Here is a 17,861-nt window from a genome sequence, read left to right on the forward strand (position 1 = left end):
TCAAAAGGGAGACAATCCAACTACAGGGTTTTACATGATAAAACCTCATAAGTGCGTCCTTGACCACTCAGTAGATTTTCATGAAATAGTATAGGAAGGTTGAACATCATGAAGAAATATATTTACTGTCAAGAGAACTTGTAAAGGAGATAATTGAACTTAAGGGTTATACATTGAACTATTTATTTGAATCTGGGTTATCTTCTTTTTGAGCTTGCTCACAGCACTTCTAATAAATATCAAGTACGATACACTGCAGTCCATAATTGAAGTCCTGTTCAGGATTCACACTGTCATTTGATGAAGGGGTGAGGAAATCCAGATACTCTTTTTTGAAAAGTTGATGAAACCTTCAATTTACTAAATTTTTCTTGAGATTATCTTTCCACAGAATTTCTTTACTTTTATTTAGGGTTTTAAGTAATTATTTGTTAGTAAAAATTCTACATTGACTACTTATTTTTTGCATTTGCATTTTTTGTTTTCTAAAGTTGTGTCTCAATCTGTATATAAAATCTTTAAATAAAATAACATTTTCATAGAATATAGTTATCTCCAAAAGGTCTAATACACCTGCCAAGTACATTATACATTTATTGGACTACCCCCACATAAAACAGTATGTTTAGTTGAGGATTAAAATCCGGATTTTCTGTTTTTATTAAAAATAAATCATGATTTGATGGTTTTGTTCAAACCTTGTTCAGGTCAAGTGTACGCTATACGTAGGCATGATTCCATATAGTATTGATGTAGATATATTGAGGTGATTGTTTTTGTCATACATGTAAATAGTTCCCTACAAAAGTATTCAGTATAGAGAGAATTACCAATTCTGTGAAAAATGTAACAAGTTAGTTCAGAGGGAAATGGGGCTGTTTATCAAATTCTGGGAAGTCTTTTGAATTTATTTGTCAATTAAGTTTACACATTATCACCAGGGCTTGTAGTGCTGTACAGTTTACATACTATCACCAGGGCTTGTAGTAGTGTATAGTTTACACACTATCACCAGGGCTTGTAGTGGTATATAGTTTACACGCTATCACCTGTATAGTTTACACACTACCACCAGGGCTTGTAGTGGTGTATAGTTTACACGCTATCACCTGTATAGTTTACATGCCATCACCAGGGCTTGTAGTGGTGTATAGTTTACACACTATCACCAGGGCTTGTAGTGGTGTATAGTTTACACGTTATCACGCTGGACATTAACTTTTGATTTTTTCAGATGAAACATTTATGTTTGATTTAAACTATTTTTTACAGACTTCAATGTCTATGAGCAGTTCTTCAAACACAAGCACCATGAGTTCAAGTTCAAACTCAGTTGACCTTTCAACCTATCAGGATGACCTTGAGAATGTATTGACCTGGTTACTGGAAGCTGAGGAGCTTATGGAAAAACAGGATAATCTTGGGAATACAGTTTCAAAAGTTAAAGACCAGTTCAACCAACATGAGGTAAAATGAAGACTATTTGTTCTGTCATTTATTGTATCCCTGCTTGCAAAGTGGGGGTCAAAATACAGTGACAGTGGTGTCTGTCCTTCTTTTTGTACTGTCTTTTGTAATATTCCTTACTCATTAATGGAATTTAATGAAACCTTCACAGAAGCTTTATTATTTATTCCTATTGTGCACCTTTTATTTTAGATTTTGATCCAAATTAATTTGGACATTCAACATAGCAAAACATGGTTGAGGAGGTATCAGTTAAATGACTAATTCTCACATTTTTTTAGCTCACCTGGCCAAAGGCCATGTGAGCTATTGCCATCACTTGGCGTCAGTTGTCGTCGTCCATCACCGTCCGTCCATCGTCGTCGTTGTTAACAATTATACGAAACTCTTCTCCTCTGAAACTACTTGACTAATTAGAACCAAACTTGGTATGAATGTTCCTTAGCTGCCGTTATTAAAAATAGAACATAGGGGTCAGGCAGTAGTTTTTCGCACATATCTCCTAAACTGTAAGGTTTAGCTGAATTGTGACATGGGTAAAAGTGTTCAGTATGATGAGATCTATATCTAGTCAAATTTTGGTTTTAATCCGTTAAGCCATGTTGGAGTTATTGCCCTTTTTCAACAATTTTTGCTATTTCTTTCCAAAATCTTCTCTCTTCTCCTCTGACACTACATGACCAATTGAAACCAAACTTGGTATGAATGTTCCTTGGGGTATACTGCATAGAACTGATGTGGGGATTTTTGATTCGTCGAGAAACATGGCCGCCATTACTAAAAATAGAACATAAGGGTCAGACAGTAGTTTTACACATATATCTCCATAACCGTTAGGTTTATCCAAATTCTTTCAATAGCTGAAATGATCCATATTATTAGGACTACAAAAGTCTTCAGACCCCTTGTAAGAGTTATTGCCCTTGAAAGGGGAAAATGACTTTTTTTTTTAATAGTTTTCAGTCAATATCTTGAAAATTATGATAGATTAAAAGAAACTTTCAGTTGTTGAAAAGATCTTGTGATAGTCCTTCCAAAGACTTCTTTAGTCAAAATTGTTGGACAACTTCTTGTTTAATTTATTGTCTTTGAAAGGCAAAATTCAAGAAGGTGAGCAATTCAGGCTCCTGGGAGCCTCTTGTTTTTAGTTTTTTTCAAATGTGGGAAATAAAATACAAAAGATCTGGTACTTTAAGATAAAACAGTTGCGTGAAGTAGACTCTCAGTTATAACACAATGACAAAGTTTGGTATTCCATTTAAGAGTATTTTGATATCATAGGTTATTATTTCTGGTTTAATGTTGTAGGAGTTTATGCTGGAGTTAACACAGCACCAGGAGAGTATTGTTCATGTTGTCAAGGAGGGAAACGACCTTATCTCGGAGAAAAAGGTCACTGAGGAGGAGGAGAAAGAAATACAAGTACAGATGGGTCTACTGAGGAATAGATGGGAGGACCTAAGACAGAAAACTATTGAAAGACAGAGCAGGTAAATACGAGTTGTAAACAGGAAAGGAATGGACTGTACGTCAGATGAGAGGAAGGCAATTTAAAATATGTATTTCTTGGCAAAACTCAAGCAGTCAACAAATTGTCACCTGTTGATTTTTAATCCTTTAAAATTTCAATACTAATAAATGATCAATGCCATTGCTACCTCAGAGACTTTATTTTGTTTTTTGTCAAACACTTCCACACAATTTAGATTTCATTCTTTATGCTGATGTTCCTTCCATCAATAGGGCTAATAGCAGTGTGTTCATGTCTTACTTGCTGGTGGTCTTTGGTTACCTCAGACAAAGCTTGACCTAAAGAAATCATGTCCATGGCTCTATTAAGGAACCACTGAAGAATAAAATAGATTGCTTCCACAATGGGTGCAATTATTAATATAAAATTAAGATTTGAACTGCAACCTTTTTTAATTCAATTGGAAGTATTACTGGTTAAAATGTATTTGCACTAAACAAATTTGCGTTTCGTAATGTAAGTGAAATATGTCACGTAATGAATGAATAAACGTGATAAGGTCATGTGTACCAAATGTAAACATCGATAGATAAGAATAGAAATAAGAAAATGTTATTTTGAATGTCAAAACCAGTTCTGTTTTTTTAACAAACTTTTTATGGATATTTTCAAAAATTTTAAATCATTAAGGGACCACTTCTTCTCTGGGATTTTTGAATCTTCTCAAACACATGGTTTGATTAAAATACATGTACAAAACCATGTTGGTGCTGGGATTGAAGGATGGAAACATATTTTGAAAGTTCCGTCAAAAATTTCAAACATGGACTCAAGGTAAATCCTACATATTATAATAGATCATAATTTATCAATGTAATGTGTCATAAAGATGAACAAAAGTTTAAGGCATGCAAGTAGTAAAAACTGATAATCTAGATTTTGGTTTGAATCGAAAGAAGAACAAAAGTCATATTACCGTATATAAAAACAAAAACCTGGTTTGGGAGATTGATGTTTGTTTGTTTGTTTGTTGGGGTTAAACGTCCGAGCAGCAATATTTCAGCTATATTCAGATGAATGGGAGATTGATAAATCTGTACCTATATATGTGCTACATGTTTTTAATTGTACTGTTTTAAATTTTCTGTTATTCTCTTTAAGAGGCTGTCCATGAGAAAACCATGGAAAACCGTCCGAAAGTGATATTGGCAATTACATGTAAACTTTAGTGCATCTGGTAGGACCCCATGAGAAACTTATAATTGCAAAATATTTTTTTCAAAAAATTAAAGATGGCGGAGATATGGCCCCCATTTTGTTTTAAGGAAATTTCCTTGAAAAATGGTAACTTTTCATGGTTGAGATATGCAAAAGAAGATCTTAAGTTGGGTATTAAGCCTGTAATTGGCGTTTTCTAAACGCATATATAGGTTCTAATATAAATAGCTGTAGCTTTTTTATATTTGGCATGTGAGTAGAATATCAAAAGAACATAGCTTTCCAGTGTTGATGACTTTAAACACTTGCAGGTTTTTAAAAAAAATTATTTTAAAACATCAATAAGGCAGCAACAATATCTCCTAAATACCAGATAGTCATTTTACATGTACGTATTAAAGTTAATAAAAAAATCTTGAATGATTGTCCACTATTTGCTTAACCAGGTCAGAGGTGTGTGATTACATTGTATTTCCTCCATCATCTTCTACAATACTTGTAGTGCATCAATCATGACCCATGGCAGGGTCTGTATCAGTCTCTCGCTAATCACACTACAATAAATCACTTAGATAAATGTATTTAAACTTCTTTACCTGAAACAGAAAGAACAAGGGCTGTATATTTTATTTATAAAATAGATTTACTCTACATGTACATTTTGTACTAGTATCAATCAATTTAAAAGAAGGAATACAATTAAACCATACTTAAAACATACACAACTACATTTGATAATTTAATACCTTATTACATGTACTTAGCATTTAGTTGTTTGATTAAAGATACATGCACACGTATATATATTTATACATCAAATATCACAAGCATGTGCATTCTATATTGTAGAGACTTGATTCGTATACACAAATATCAGAATTTGATCTACGTGTACAATTGTATGCTGAATCATGTAGACCCCATGCGGCCCATCCCTCTTATAAAATTCTAACTTTAAAAAAATGTTACATTTTGTATGTTAAGACACTAAAAATATTTCAAAAGAATTCAAATAAATAATCAACTATATCTGTTATTTAGCATTGCTGTCAATATACATATGTACATGTATTGGTTATTTTTATGCACATTTTTCTTGAGGAAAAAATTGGGTAAGGGTTTTTTTCCTTTTGCAAACCTGTTTCCTGAGGATTTTGTTTAATTTCCTTTTATTGTGATTGAAAGAGGGGTATCACTAGTGAATCAGTGCTCACAGATTTTGTGTTCAACTTAGCATCCACAAATTTCCTCCTTAAGAACAGGTATCTTTTTTTTAAAATCACACTGTCTAAACTAAATTAACAAGACTGTTGGTAATATAAAAAAAGCCACTTCAGAATGAACTTTTTACTTGAGCATAATTATTATCTAAGCTCCTGGCCTGATGTCCATGTGTAAAATTATGCACATTTTTTTCAGAATAAAATGCATATTTAAAAAAATAAAACTGAGTTGATAAAAAAGGTTGACAGATCTACCAAATAAAAATGTGTAGTTGAAATGAAGCTTACCCAAACAACTTGTTAAAATGGGAACTAAATCCATTATAATAGTTAAGTTTAAATTAAGGTGTCAAAAATGATCAATAAGTAATATTTAAGTCATCATATATTATACAATCATATCATATCAACAACAAATCAATCTAACAGCTAATCCTCCTCTTGGGTCATCATATTATTGTATCTTAACTTTTAATTTGTCATAATTTTGTCAAAGAGGACAATCAATTAAGACCCTGCTACTCTGTAATTGACTTTTAATTGTATCAACCATCCTAGGATCATCATTAAATTTTGTTTATACCCTACAATTAAAGGTTAAAACTAGCTCTTTATAGTTTCTATCTCATGTTAAATGATCCAGTGAATAAGGATAGATTAAGTGATAATCCCATACATTCATGCCTCATTGATTCTGTTAATTTTATGTATAGTACAATCTGTATTATCTGTGGTGTGTATATGAAAAATTAAACCTGCTAACAACATCAGTTTTCAATAGGCTTTCTACATTGATGTTTTCAATTGGCTTTCTACATCAATGTTTTCATTAGACTTCCTACATCAATGTTTTCATTAGACTTCCTACATCGATGTTTTCAATAGGCTTCCTACATTGATGTTCTCAATAGGCTTCCTACATCAATGTTTTCATTAGACATCCTACATTGATGTTTTCATTAGACTTCCTACATTGATTTTTTCAATGGGCTTTCTACATTGATGTTTTCAATAGGCTTTCCTACATTAATGTTTCCAATAGGCTTCCTACATCAATGTTTTCAATAGACATCCTACATTGATGTTTTCAATGGGCTTTCTACATTGATGTTTTCATTAGACTTCCTACATCAATGTTTTCATTAGACTTCCTACATCGATGTTTTCAATAGGCTTCCTACATTGATGTTCTCAATAGGCTTCCTACATCAATGTTTTCATTAGACATCCTACATTGATGTTTTCATTAGACTTCCTACATTGATTTTTTCAATGGGCTTTCTACATTGATGTTTTCAATAGGCTTTCCTACATTGATGTTTCCAATAGGCTTCCTACATCAATGTTTTCAATAGACATCCTACATTGATGTTTTCAATGGGCTTTCTACATTGATGTTTTCATTAGACTTCCTACATCAATGTTTTCAATAGGCTTTCTACATTGATGTTTTCAATAGACTTCCTACATTGATGTTTTCATTAGACATCCTACATTGATGTTTTCAATAGACTTCCTACATTGATGTTTTCATTAGACATCCTACATTGATGTTTTCATTGGACATCCTAAATTGATGTTTTCAATAGGCTTCCTACATTGATGTTTTTATTAGACTTTCTACATGGATGTTTTCATTAGACTTTCTACATTGATGTTTTCAATAGGCTTCCTACATCAATGTTTTCAATAGGGTTCCTACATTGATGTTTTCATTAGACTTTCTACATTGATGTTTTCAATAGGCTTTCTACATCAATGTTTTCAATAGGCTTTCTACATCAATGTTTTCAATAGGCTTTCTGCATTGATGTTTTCAATAAGTTTCCTACATTGATGATGTTTTCATTAGACTTTCTACATTGATGTTTTTAATAGGCTTTCTACATTGATGTTTTCAATAGGCTTCCTACATTGATGTTTTCAATAGGCTTTCTACATTGATGTTTTCAATAGGCTTCCTACATCAATGTTTTCAATAGGCTTCCTACATTGATGATTTCATTAGACTTTCTACATTGATGTTTTCATTAGACTTTTTACATTGTTGTTTTCATTAGACTTTCTACTTTGATGTTTTCAATAGGCTTCCTACATCAATGTTTTCAGTAGGCTTCCTACATTGATGTTTTCAATAGGCTTTCACCATTGATGTTTTCATTAGCCTTTCTGCATTGATGTTTTCAATAGGCTTCCTACATTGATGTTTTCATTAGACTTTCTACATTGATATTTTCATTAGACTTTCTACATTGATGTTTTTAATAGGCTTTCTACATCAATGTTTTCAATAGGCTTCCTACATTGATGTTTTCATTAGACTTTTTACATTTATGTTTTCAATAGGCTTTCTACATTGATGTTTTCAATAGGCTTCCTACATCAATGTTTTCAATAGGCTTCCTACATTGATGTTTTCATTAGACTTTCTACATTGATGTTTTCATTAGACTTTCTACATTGATGTTTTCAATAGGCTTCCTACATTGATGTTTTCAATAGGCTTTCACCATTGATGTTTTCATTAGCCTTTCTACATTGATGTTTTCAATAGACTTCCTACATTGATGTTTTCATTAGACTTTCTACATTGATGTTTTCATTAGACTTTCTACATTGATGTTTTTAATAGGCTTTCTACATCATTGTTTTCAATAGGCTTCCTACATTGATGTTTTCATTAGACTTTCTATATTTATGTTTTCAATAGGCTTTCTACATTGATGTTTTCAATAGGCTTTCTACATCAATGTTTTCAATAGGCTTCCTACATTGATGTTTTCATTAGACTTTCTACATTGATGTTTTCAATAGGCTTTCACCATTGATGTTTTCATTAGCCTTTCTACATCGATGTTTTCAATAGGCTTCCTACATTGATGTTTTCATTAGACTTTCTACATTGATGTTTTCATTAGACTTTCTACATTGATGTTTTCATTAGACTTTCTACATTGATGTTTTCAATAGGCTTTCTTCATCAATGTTTTCAACAGGCTTTCTGCATTGATGTTTTCATTAGACTTTCACCATTGATGTTTTCAATAGACATCCTACATTGATGTTTTCAATAGGCTTTCTACAGCGATGTTTTCATTAGCTGTATCTAGTTCCATCACATTCTGTCCATATTTCAGTATTTCTGTAATTCTTCATTGTTTTTGAGGTCAGTTGGTCTAAGTTCTAGAAGACATGCGCTATGAGAAATATAATTATTAAATAAATTGAAATATTTGCTTCCAGTCTGAACTTTGAGCATTGCTCATGTTTAATTTAGTGTTGAGGAACTTTTGTAACTCAAAAAGGAGAGATGGGCTTAACATATGCTTAAGTGGAGTTGTATTTGTTGAAATGTTTATACTGTGTCAAGAAACTATCTTTTAAATTTTAATCATAATTCTTGGTTTAAAACAAATGTCTTTTTTTTAAGTCTCCAAAAACTGCTGATGACCTTACAACAACAACAGCTAGATGAACTGGCAGAATGGATGACAAATATGGAGGAAAGGATACAATCTGAGGATCCTATAGCTTCAGATCTTGGTGATATCAAACTACAGATAGAAAATCATAAGGTAAAACACCTAGATACAATATGGGGATCTTATACTTCAAAACTTGGTGATGAAGTAGTAGGATCCTATTGCTTCAGAACTTGGTTGATATCATATAACAGATAGAAAATGATAAAGTAAAACACATAGATACAATCTGAGGATCCTGTTGCTTCAGAACGTGGTTGATATCATATAACAGATAGAAAATCGTATGGTAAGACACAAAGATACAATATGAGGATCTTTTACTTCAGAACTTGGTTGATATCATATAACAGAAAATCATAAGGTAAAAGACATATAGATACAATATGAGGATCCTATTACTTCAGAACTTGGTTGATATCATATAACAGATAGAAAATGATAAAGTAAAACACATAGATACAATCTGAGGATCCTGTTGCTTCAGAACGTGGTTGATATCATATAACAGATAGAAAATCGTATGGTAAGACACAAAGATACAATATGAGGATCTTTTACTTCAGAACTTGGTTGATATCATATAACAGAAAATCATAAGGTAAAAGACATATAGATACAATATGAGGATCCTATTACTTCAGAACTTGGTTGATATCATATAACAGATAGAAAATGATAAAGTAAAACACATAGATACCAGCTGAGGATCCTATTGCTTCAGAACATGGCGATATCATACAACAGATTAAAAATCATATGGTAAAACACATAGATACAATCTGAGGATCTTTTACTTCAGAACTTGGTTGATATCATATAACAGATAGAAAATCATAAGGTAAAACACATATATACAATCTGAGGATCCTATTGCTTCAGAACATGGCAATATCATACAACGATTAAAAATCATGTGGTAAAATACATAGATACAATCTGAGGATCCTATTGCTTCAGAACATGGTTGATATCACATAACAGATAGAAAATCATAAGGTAAAACACATAGATACAATCTGAGGATCCTATTGCTTCAGAACTTGGTCGATACCATACAACAGATAGAAAATCGTATGGTAAAACACATAGATACAATCTGAGGATCCTATTGCTTCAGAACTTGGTTGATATCATAATAACAGATAGAAAATCATATGGTAAAACACATAGATACAATCTGAGGATCCTATTGCTTCAGAACATGGTAATATCATACAACAGATAGAAAATTGTAAAGTAAAACACATAGATACAATCCAGACACATGCTTTACCCTAGACAAATTTCTTATAGGCTGTTACTTCCTTAATTGCAAACATAAATAAGAGAATCATTACCATATATAACATTGATTATTCTTGAAGTTGATTAACAATCTATTACATTGAAGGAGATGAAGGATTTTACAATCTAATCTTTCCATGGTCCTATCAAACAACAAATTTGATTCCCAATATAAAGTTAAATTTTATTAAAAACCTGTAATAGTGTATTAAAATCTATATGATAAGAAAACTTTGACATACCAAACAAATAAATTGGAAAGAGTAAATGTACAAAATTTCAATTTTATTATTTTGGGTTTTTTTTTTTTAAAGTCAGAGTTGACTTACAACAATCTATTATTGATTACATTTATTGTTTTAGAAAATCCAAGAAGAACTTGATGTACAACAACAAAAAGTTGATAGTTTACATGATATGGTTGTCATTGTGGATGATAATAATACAGAAACTGGTATACATTATAAACTATCACAACACTAGAAGTTACATTCAATAATTTGAATTCATTATCAATTGACCAATCATTTACAATACTAGAGGTCACACATGAGGTTAATGTGAACACAATGTAAACTGACCAATCATTATAGAAACCTTAATGAAATTGTTTTTAAATAATCTTAAAGAGAAGGGTTTTCAGGGGGAGTGGAATTGAAGAATTATGTTCAGTTAAATTGGGTTTAGGGATATAAAAAAAGGAGCTGAAGTATACGAGCAATTAAAAATAAATTCATTTGAAAAAAAAAAACCAAACAAAAGCAAAAGTTGAAGTTGAAATTGATGTAAGTCTTGTTATATGTACATAGAATATTGTCTCAATAGTGTGATAATGAATTATAAAGTAAACCATTGTTTAGTCAGGTCAATTTGGAAGTAAAAAGTGTATATACCTCATACACTAGATTGTAATATAAAATGGTATACATTAATGGGAAATATTATAGGACTAAGGTTTAAATATTTCAGCTTGTGAAGCCATGGAGACACAGTTGCAACACCTGGGGAAGAGATGGGCAGCCATTTGTACATGGACCGAACAACAGTGGCTCCTCCTTCAAGATGTTCTTCTAAAACTTCAGCATTTCTCTGACGAACAGAAGAAATTTTCTGAATGGTTGGCTCAGAAAGAGGCTATCCTAGAAAAGTTTGAACAATCAGATATGTCAGACTCTGATAGCGTTATTACACAAGTCAAAGATTTAAAGGTAAATATAGCTGTTTTCTAGCTTGGTTGTGTTTTGCTAGAATTAATATTATTAGTATGCTGCTCTGATTGTTGTTCACAAAGGGAGTAATTTATCGGGGAATTCTGGAAGTGACACTAAAAGAAAGTTGTGTTACCAGAGTTTCATACTATATGGACAATAACTTGTATTTTAGTTACAAGATTTAATATTGAAATTAAAGAAAACTTGATAAAGGTCAAAATTAAAAGTTATGTTCTAAAGGGGTAGGTCATTTGATCTCTTAAGAGTGTAAAGTTTTATATTAAAAAATGAAAAAAAACCAGTGCATATATTGGCACTATAGTGTTAAAACAAGTGTTATCTTTTTTATGGAGCTACAATTATGTTAGTAGGTAACAAGTTTAATCTGATACATATAAGTCATTAATCACTTCTAGTGGTGTGTATTTGTCCCACATGAAATGATGTGCTAATTTTTAAGTTTAGAACAAATGCTTGTTTAATGTCCCCACTCCTTTTGAACAGTATTTATTGTTATAATAGTTCTAAGACATAACTATTTATATTTTTCAGGAAATAGAAACAGACATGGTAGAACAAGTGAGAAGATTTGATGAACTGACTGAATTAGGTCAAGATATTGTACAATGTGTTGACAATGAACAGGCAGTACAGAAAATTACCTCCAAATTAGAGAGCTTTCAGGAACGATGGGAAGGCATTGTACAGCAGATGGAAAAATTAAGTAAAAAGGTAGTCCCTTTGTTACCTCCCTTATTTTGCCAATGCATTATGGTAAACCAACTAATTTTTATGAGCGATTAATTTTTTATTTCAGTAGGGAGACAAAATAGGGAAAAATGAATCTCAGCATGTTCCTTTATTATAGAACTTATCAAATATAGTGTTCGTCACAAAAATAAGTAGAAAGGAAACTTAATTAGTATCTTGAAATACAAAAATAAGTGTCTTTAGAAATATGTTGATTTACAGTAGGTCTTTGAACTACTTAATCATGGTTATACAGAGTTATCTCCCATTGTTAGTATTGTCTATGTTATGATTCGGATTTTCTTACTATACTACAATATTTGGTATTACAATATTTTAAAATATTCTGTTTTGCTTCTTGTACTTTATAAAGAGTTTAAGTCATGAGGTCTATAGGCAAATAGTTTTGAAATTTCAGAAGATACATATTTTTTCTTATTAAAAAGAAAAGGTTTTCTCTTATCAAATCATAAACATGATTCATGTAACTGTGAAGTCATTAATGGTTTTAGTGAACTACTTTTTTATTCTTATAATGATTTTAAATTTTATGAATTGTAATATAAAAATATTACAGTCATAATTGATCTGATTTAAGAGGAAATACTTGCTGAATGCAAGTTGATATTCAAATGTGATTGTAGAAATTATTTCCACTTGCTAAAATTTGCTAGTAGAATTCTATATGTCACATAGGTGAAGTCCAGAAATAATAGTAGAAATTATTTCCACTTGCTAAAATTTGTTAGTAGAATTCTATAAGACATATAGTTAAAGTCCTGAAATTACCCCAAAAACTTAGCGACTGTAAATTTTCAGTACTTGCTAAATTTAGCTACTGGAAAAAAATTCTGAAATTCAATCCCCAGTCAATTCCTTAAATATTCTGAAAAAAAGGAAGGTTATATGAAAGATTATCAAGAAGAAAGTGGTTTCATTTTGATTCCTGTTTTTAGCTCACCTGGCCACAGGCCAAGTGAGCTAATGCCATCACTTGGTGTCCATCGTCGTCGTCGTAGACAAATAATAAAAAATCTTCTCCTCTGAAACTACTTGACTGACAGGTTTTAAACTTGACATGATTGTTCCTTAGAGTGTTCTGCACAAAATGACTGTTTGGATTTTTGATCCATGAAAAACATGGCCGTCATTACTAAAAGTAGAACATAAGGGTCAGAAGGCAGTTTTTTTTTGCAAATAACTCAAAAACCGTTGCCTTTAGCAAATTTCTGGCGCAGGTAATATTGTTCAGCATTATGAGACAGATCTATGTCGAAATTGTCAAAAACATTCATCAACTGATATAAGAGTGTAACAGCCCACGAAACAGTTTTTTTTTTTTCATTTTTCGCATGTGCAACTTTGAAAATCTTCTTCTCAAAATCCATTGGCAGAATTCAGTGAAATTTTGCATAAATGTTCCTTAGGGTATCTCACACAAATTGCCTATTGGGATTGTTGATTCAGGAAAAAACATGGCCCCTATTACTAATAATGGAACATAGGGGTCAGAAGGCAGTTTTTTCGCAAATAACTCAAAAACCGTTGCCTTTAGCAAAGTTCTGGCATGGGTAAAATTGTTAAGTATCATGAGAAGGACCTATGCCAAAATTTTCAAAACCATTCATTGACTGATGTAGGAGTTATGGCCCCTGAAACAGTTTTTTGTTGTTTAGCTCACCTGGCCATAGGCCACATGAGCTATTGCCATGACTTGGCATCAGTCGTAGTCGTCGTTACAATTTTTCAAACATCTCCTCTGAAACTACTGAATAGATTTGCATGAAACTTATTATGTTTGTTCCTTGGAGTATCCTGCACAAAATGACTGTTTGGATTTTTGATCAGTTAAAATACATGGCTGGGGTTACGAAAAATAAAACATAGTGATCAGACAGCAGATTTTTTAATCTCCAAAACCATTATGTTTAGCCAGATTTTGAGGGGGGTAAAAGTATTCAGCATGATGAGATCTATCTGTAGTCAAATATTGGTGAAAATCTGTTGACCAATGTTGGAGTTATTGCCCTTTTTGGATGTATTTTGCTGTTTTTGATGTTATTACTTTCAAAAATTTTCTTCTCAAAAACTACTATACAGAATTCAGTGAAAGTTAATATTTTTGTTTTTTAGTGTATTCTTAACAAAATGAATGTTTGGATTTTTGATCAGTCAAAAAACATGGCCACCGTTACTAAAAAAAAAAAACATAGGGGTCAGACAGCAGATTTTTGCATATATCTCCAAAATCGTTAGGTTAAGCCACATTCTGATAGGGGTAAAAGTATTCAGCTTGATGAGATCTATCAGTGGTCAAATTTTGGTGAAAATCTGTTGACCCATGTTGGAGTTAGTGCCCTTAATGGACGTTTTTTGCTCTTTTTGATGTTATTACTTTCAAAAATCTTCTCCTCAGAAACTACTGTACAGAATTCAATGAAAGTTGATCTTTTTGTTTTTTAGGGTATTCTTAACAAAATGACCATTTGGATTTTTGATTAGTTAAAACACATGGCGGCCTTTACCAAAAATAGAGCATAGGAGTCATACAGTAGTTTTATGCATATATTTCCAAAACCGTTAGGTTTGGCCAATATCTTTTAATTTTGCTGAAATATCTTTATTATAAGGCCTACAAAATTCTTCAGGGTTCAAAGTTGTCAGACGACTCCATGTAAGGGTTATTGCCCTTGAGAGGTGAAAGATGACAATTTTTTTTTACAGTTTCCAGCCTATAACTATGATAGATAGAATGAAACTTTTAATTGCTGAAATGATTCTTATTATAAGGCCTACAAAATTCTTCAGGGTTCAAAGTTGTCAGACGACTCCATGTAAGGGTTATTGCCCTTGAGAGGTGAAAGATGACAATTTTTTTTTTACAGTTTCCAGCCTATAACTATGGTAGATAGAATGAAACTTTTAATTGCTGAAATGATTCTTATTATAAGGCCTACGAAAGTCTCCAGGGATCAAAGTTGTCAGATGAAGCCATATAAGAGTTATTGCCCTCGAAAGGCAAAAAAAATGTTTTTGCAGTTTTCAGTCAATATCTTGAAAACTATAATAGATTGAATGAAATTTCCGGTGATGAAATGATCCTCATGATAGGTCCTACCAAAGTCTTCATGGAGTCGAAATTGTCTATAACTTCTTGTTAGAGTTATTGCCCTTGAAAGGCAAAAATTTAACCAGGTGAGCAATTCAGGCTCCTTGGAGCCTCTTGTTTTTTTCACATCTACAATTTTGAAAATCTTCTTCTCTAAAACCATTTAAGATCATTGAATGAAAATAAGAACAAAATAATAGTTCTTTAGTGTATTGCGCTCAAAATGACTGTTGTGATTTTTAATCCGTGAATATATATGGTTGACTATACTAAAAATGGAACTTAGGGGTCGGAAGACAGGTTTCTGAAAATTATTAAAGAATTGTTGCCTTTAGCAAAATTCTGGTTCAGGTCATGAAAATGCGATTAAAAGCATTTCCTGCATTTGACAAATTTAGTTGATTTTAACTTAGCCTGTCTCATCCCTTAAATTTTTCAAATTAGCAAATGGTTAACCGGGTGAGCGATTCAGGCTCTCTTGAGCCTCTAGTTAGAATCCATGTTGATATTGATTTTGAAATAATCATTAGTTTTTGATCTAGATTGCAGAGTCTGGGATAGAATTCAGCAAAATTTCCAAGGAAATGATCTCAGAGTTTTCTGATGAAGGAAAGCTGAGGTCACCAACCAGTTCCGCGGCAAAGAAACGAAAGATGGATAGTGTCAATAGAACAGAGTTTGAAATGGAATTGAAGAAGTTATCAGACTGGTTTGAAAAAACTGAATCTTCTCTGCAGATGCTGATAGCTGATGATGTAGCACCACAAGACCAGTTCACAGAAGAAGAACAACTTGTTCTTGTACAGGTTAGATAACATTTATTGCTGTACTGGTAGAAACTTGTTCAGGTTAGACAACACACTATTGCTCTGGTAGAAACCTGGCCATAGGCCATGTGAGCTGTTGCCATCACTTGGTATCCGTTGTCGTCCGTTGTCGTTACAATTTGAAACTGCTTGACCAGTTGGAACCAAACTTGGTATGAATATTCCTTGAGGTATCCTGCATAGAACTGATGTGGGGATTTTTGATCCATTGAAAAACATGGCCGCCGTTACTTAAAATAGAACATAGGGGTCAGACAGTAGTTTTTCGCATATATCCCCAAAACGGTTAGGTTTAGCCCATTTTGAAAGGGGTAAAAGTATTCAGCATGATGAGATCTATCTATTACAGTTTTCAGCCAATGTCTTGAAAACTAAGATAGATTAAGACTTTCATTTACTGAAATGATCCTTATGACAAGTCCTATCAAAGTTTTCTTGAGTGAAAATTGTTGGACAACTTCTTGTTTAATTTATTGCCCTTGAAAGGCAAAATTCAACCAGGTGAGCGAGTCAGGCTCCTGGAAGCCTCTTGTTTAATTTCATGTTATTGCTATACTCCTTTAATAAAGTTAATAATACATCCCAAGAAACCAGCAGCACAAACATAACAATAACAGTTATTTGAAAACTGCTGATGGATAACTTTTACAATCTTCAAAGTAAACAATATAAAAATGAGTAAAATTTTGATTCAAAAATAAATTTTACATAATCTTCTCTTGTTTCTACCATATATAAGAAGTGTTAGAATTTATGCAATACTTCTTCAAACTTGAGACAAGGTTCCTTTTGCTTAACAATTAAACTACAGACCTGCTGTTAATGTCATTTAAACCTCCACTCATGACATGGATGAAATAATGGTCTAACCTTGTTCGTTCCTTTTTCTCTCATTCTGTTTGACTAAATTTTATCACATTATCTGAACTCCTAATGGATGTATGAATTTTGTATGTGGCTTTATATAGATCGGGTATATATTATTTGATATTTTGGTTGCTGATATCAATTTTCTATTTCATGGAACCATGTTTCATTAGATAAAAACTTTCTCCTAAATATCAACAGTATCAGAACCAATAGATTGTGGTCTATAGCTTTATAAAGGTGTAACTGAACCAACTGATTGTGGTCCATAGCTTTATAGAGGTGGAACAGAACCAATAGATTGTGGTCCATAGCTTTATAGAGGTGGAACAGAACCAACTGATTGTGGTCCATAGCTTTATAGAGGTGGAACAGAACCAACTGATTGTGGTCCATAGCTTTATAGAGGAGGAACAGAACCAATAGATTGTGGTCCATAGCTTTATAGAGGTGGAACAGAACCAACTGATTGTGGTCCATAGCTTTATAGAGGTGGAACAGAACCAACTGATTGTGGTCCATAGCTTTATAGAGGAGGAACAGAACCAACTGATTGTGGTCCATAGCTTTATAGAGGTGGAACAGAACCAACTGATTGTGGTCCATACTTTATAGAGGAGGAACAGAACCAATAGATTGTGGTCCATAGCTTTATAGAGGTGGAACAGAACCAACTGATTGTGGTCCATAGCTTTATAGAGGTGTAACAGAACCAACTGATTGTGGTCCATAGCTTCATAGAGGAAGAAGAGAACCAACTGATTGTGGTCCATAGCTTTATAGAGGTGGAACAGAACCAATAGATTGTGGTCCATAGCTTTATGGAGGTGGAACAGAACCAACTGATTGTGGTCCATAGCTTTATAGAGGTGTAACAGAACCAACTGATTGTGGTCCATAGCTTTATAGAGGAGGAACAGAACCAACTGATTGTGGTCCATATCTTTAT

General features: G+C 32.5%; 1 protein-coding gene across 11 annotated transcripts in view; it reads left to right on the top strand.

Moving 5' to 3' along the window:
* The window catches only part of LOC148613135 (dystrophin-like), a 236,455-nt gene that overhangs the window by 67,565 nt on the left and 151,029 nt on the right, over positions 1 to 17,861 (top strand). For 10 of the 11 annotated variants that reach the window (XM_088586300.1, XM_088586311.1, XM_088586302.1 and 7 more), the window contains 7 exons: positions 1,273 to 1,467; positions 2,776 to 2,957; positions 8,810 to 8,954; positions 10,512 to 10,602; positions 11,118 to 11,356; positions 11,912 to 12,091; positions 15,761 to 16,024. In XM_088586300.1, the coding sequence (XP_088442426.1) occupies positions 1,273 to 1,467; positions 2,776 to 2,957; positions 8,810 to 8,954; positions 10,512 to 10,602; positions 11,118 to 11,356; positions 11,912 to 12,091; positions 15,761 to 16,024 (1,296 nt within the window). Of the gene's footprint in view, positions 1 to 1,272; positions 1,468 to 2,775; positions 2,958 to 8,809; positions 8,955 to 9,830; positions 9,861 to 10,511; positions 10,603 to 11,117; positions 11,357 to 11,911; positions 12,092 to 15,760; positions 16,025 to 17,861 lie in introns of those variants that run through there. The other variant, XM_088586309.1, reaches the window with a different exon arrangement.

Source organism: Perna viridis, chromosome 6, assembly GCF_037379345.1.
Source record: "Perna viridis isolate PV_CMFRI_1.1 ecotype Kerala chromosome 6, ASM3737934v1, whole genome shotgun sequence".
In the NCBI taxonomy this organism is placed as follows: Eukaryota; Metazoa; Mollusca; class Bivalvia; order Mytilida; family Mytilidae; genus Perna; species Perna viridis.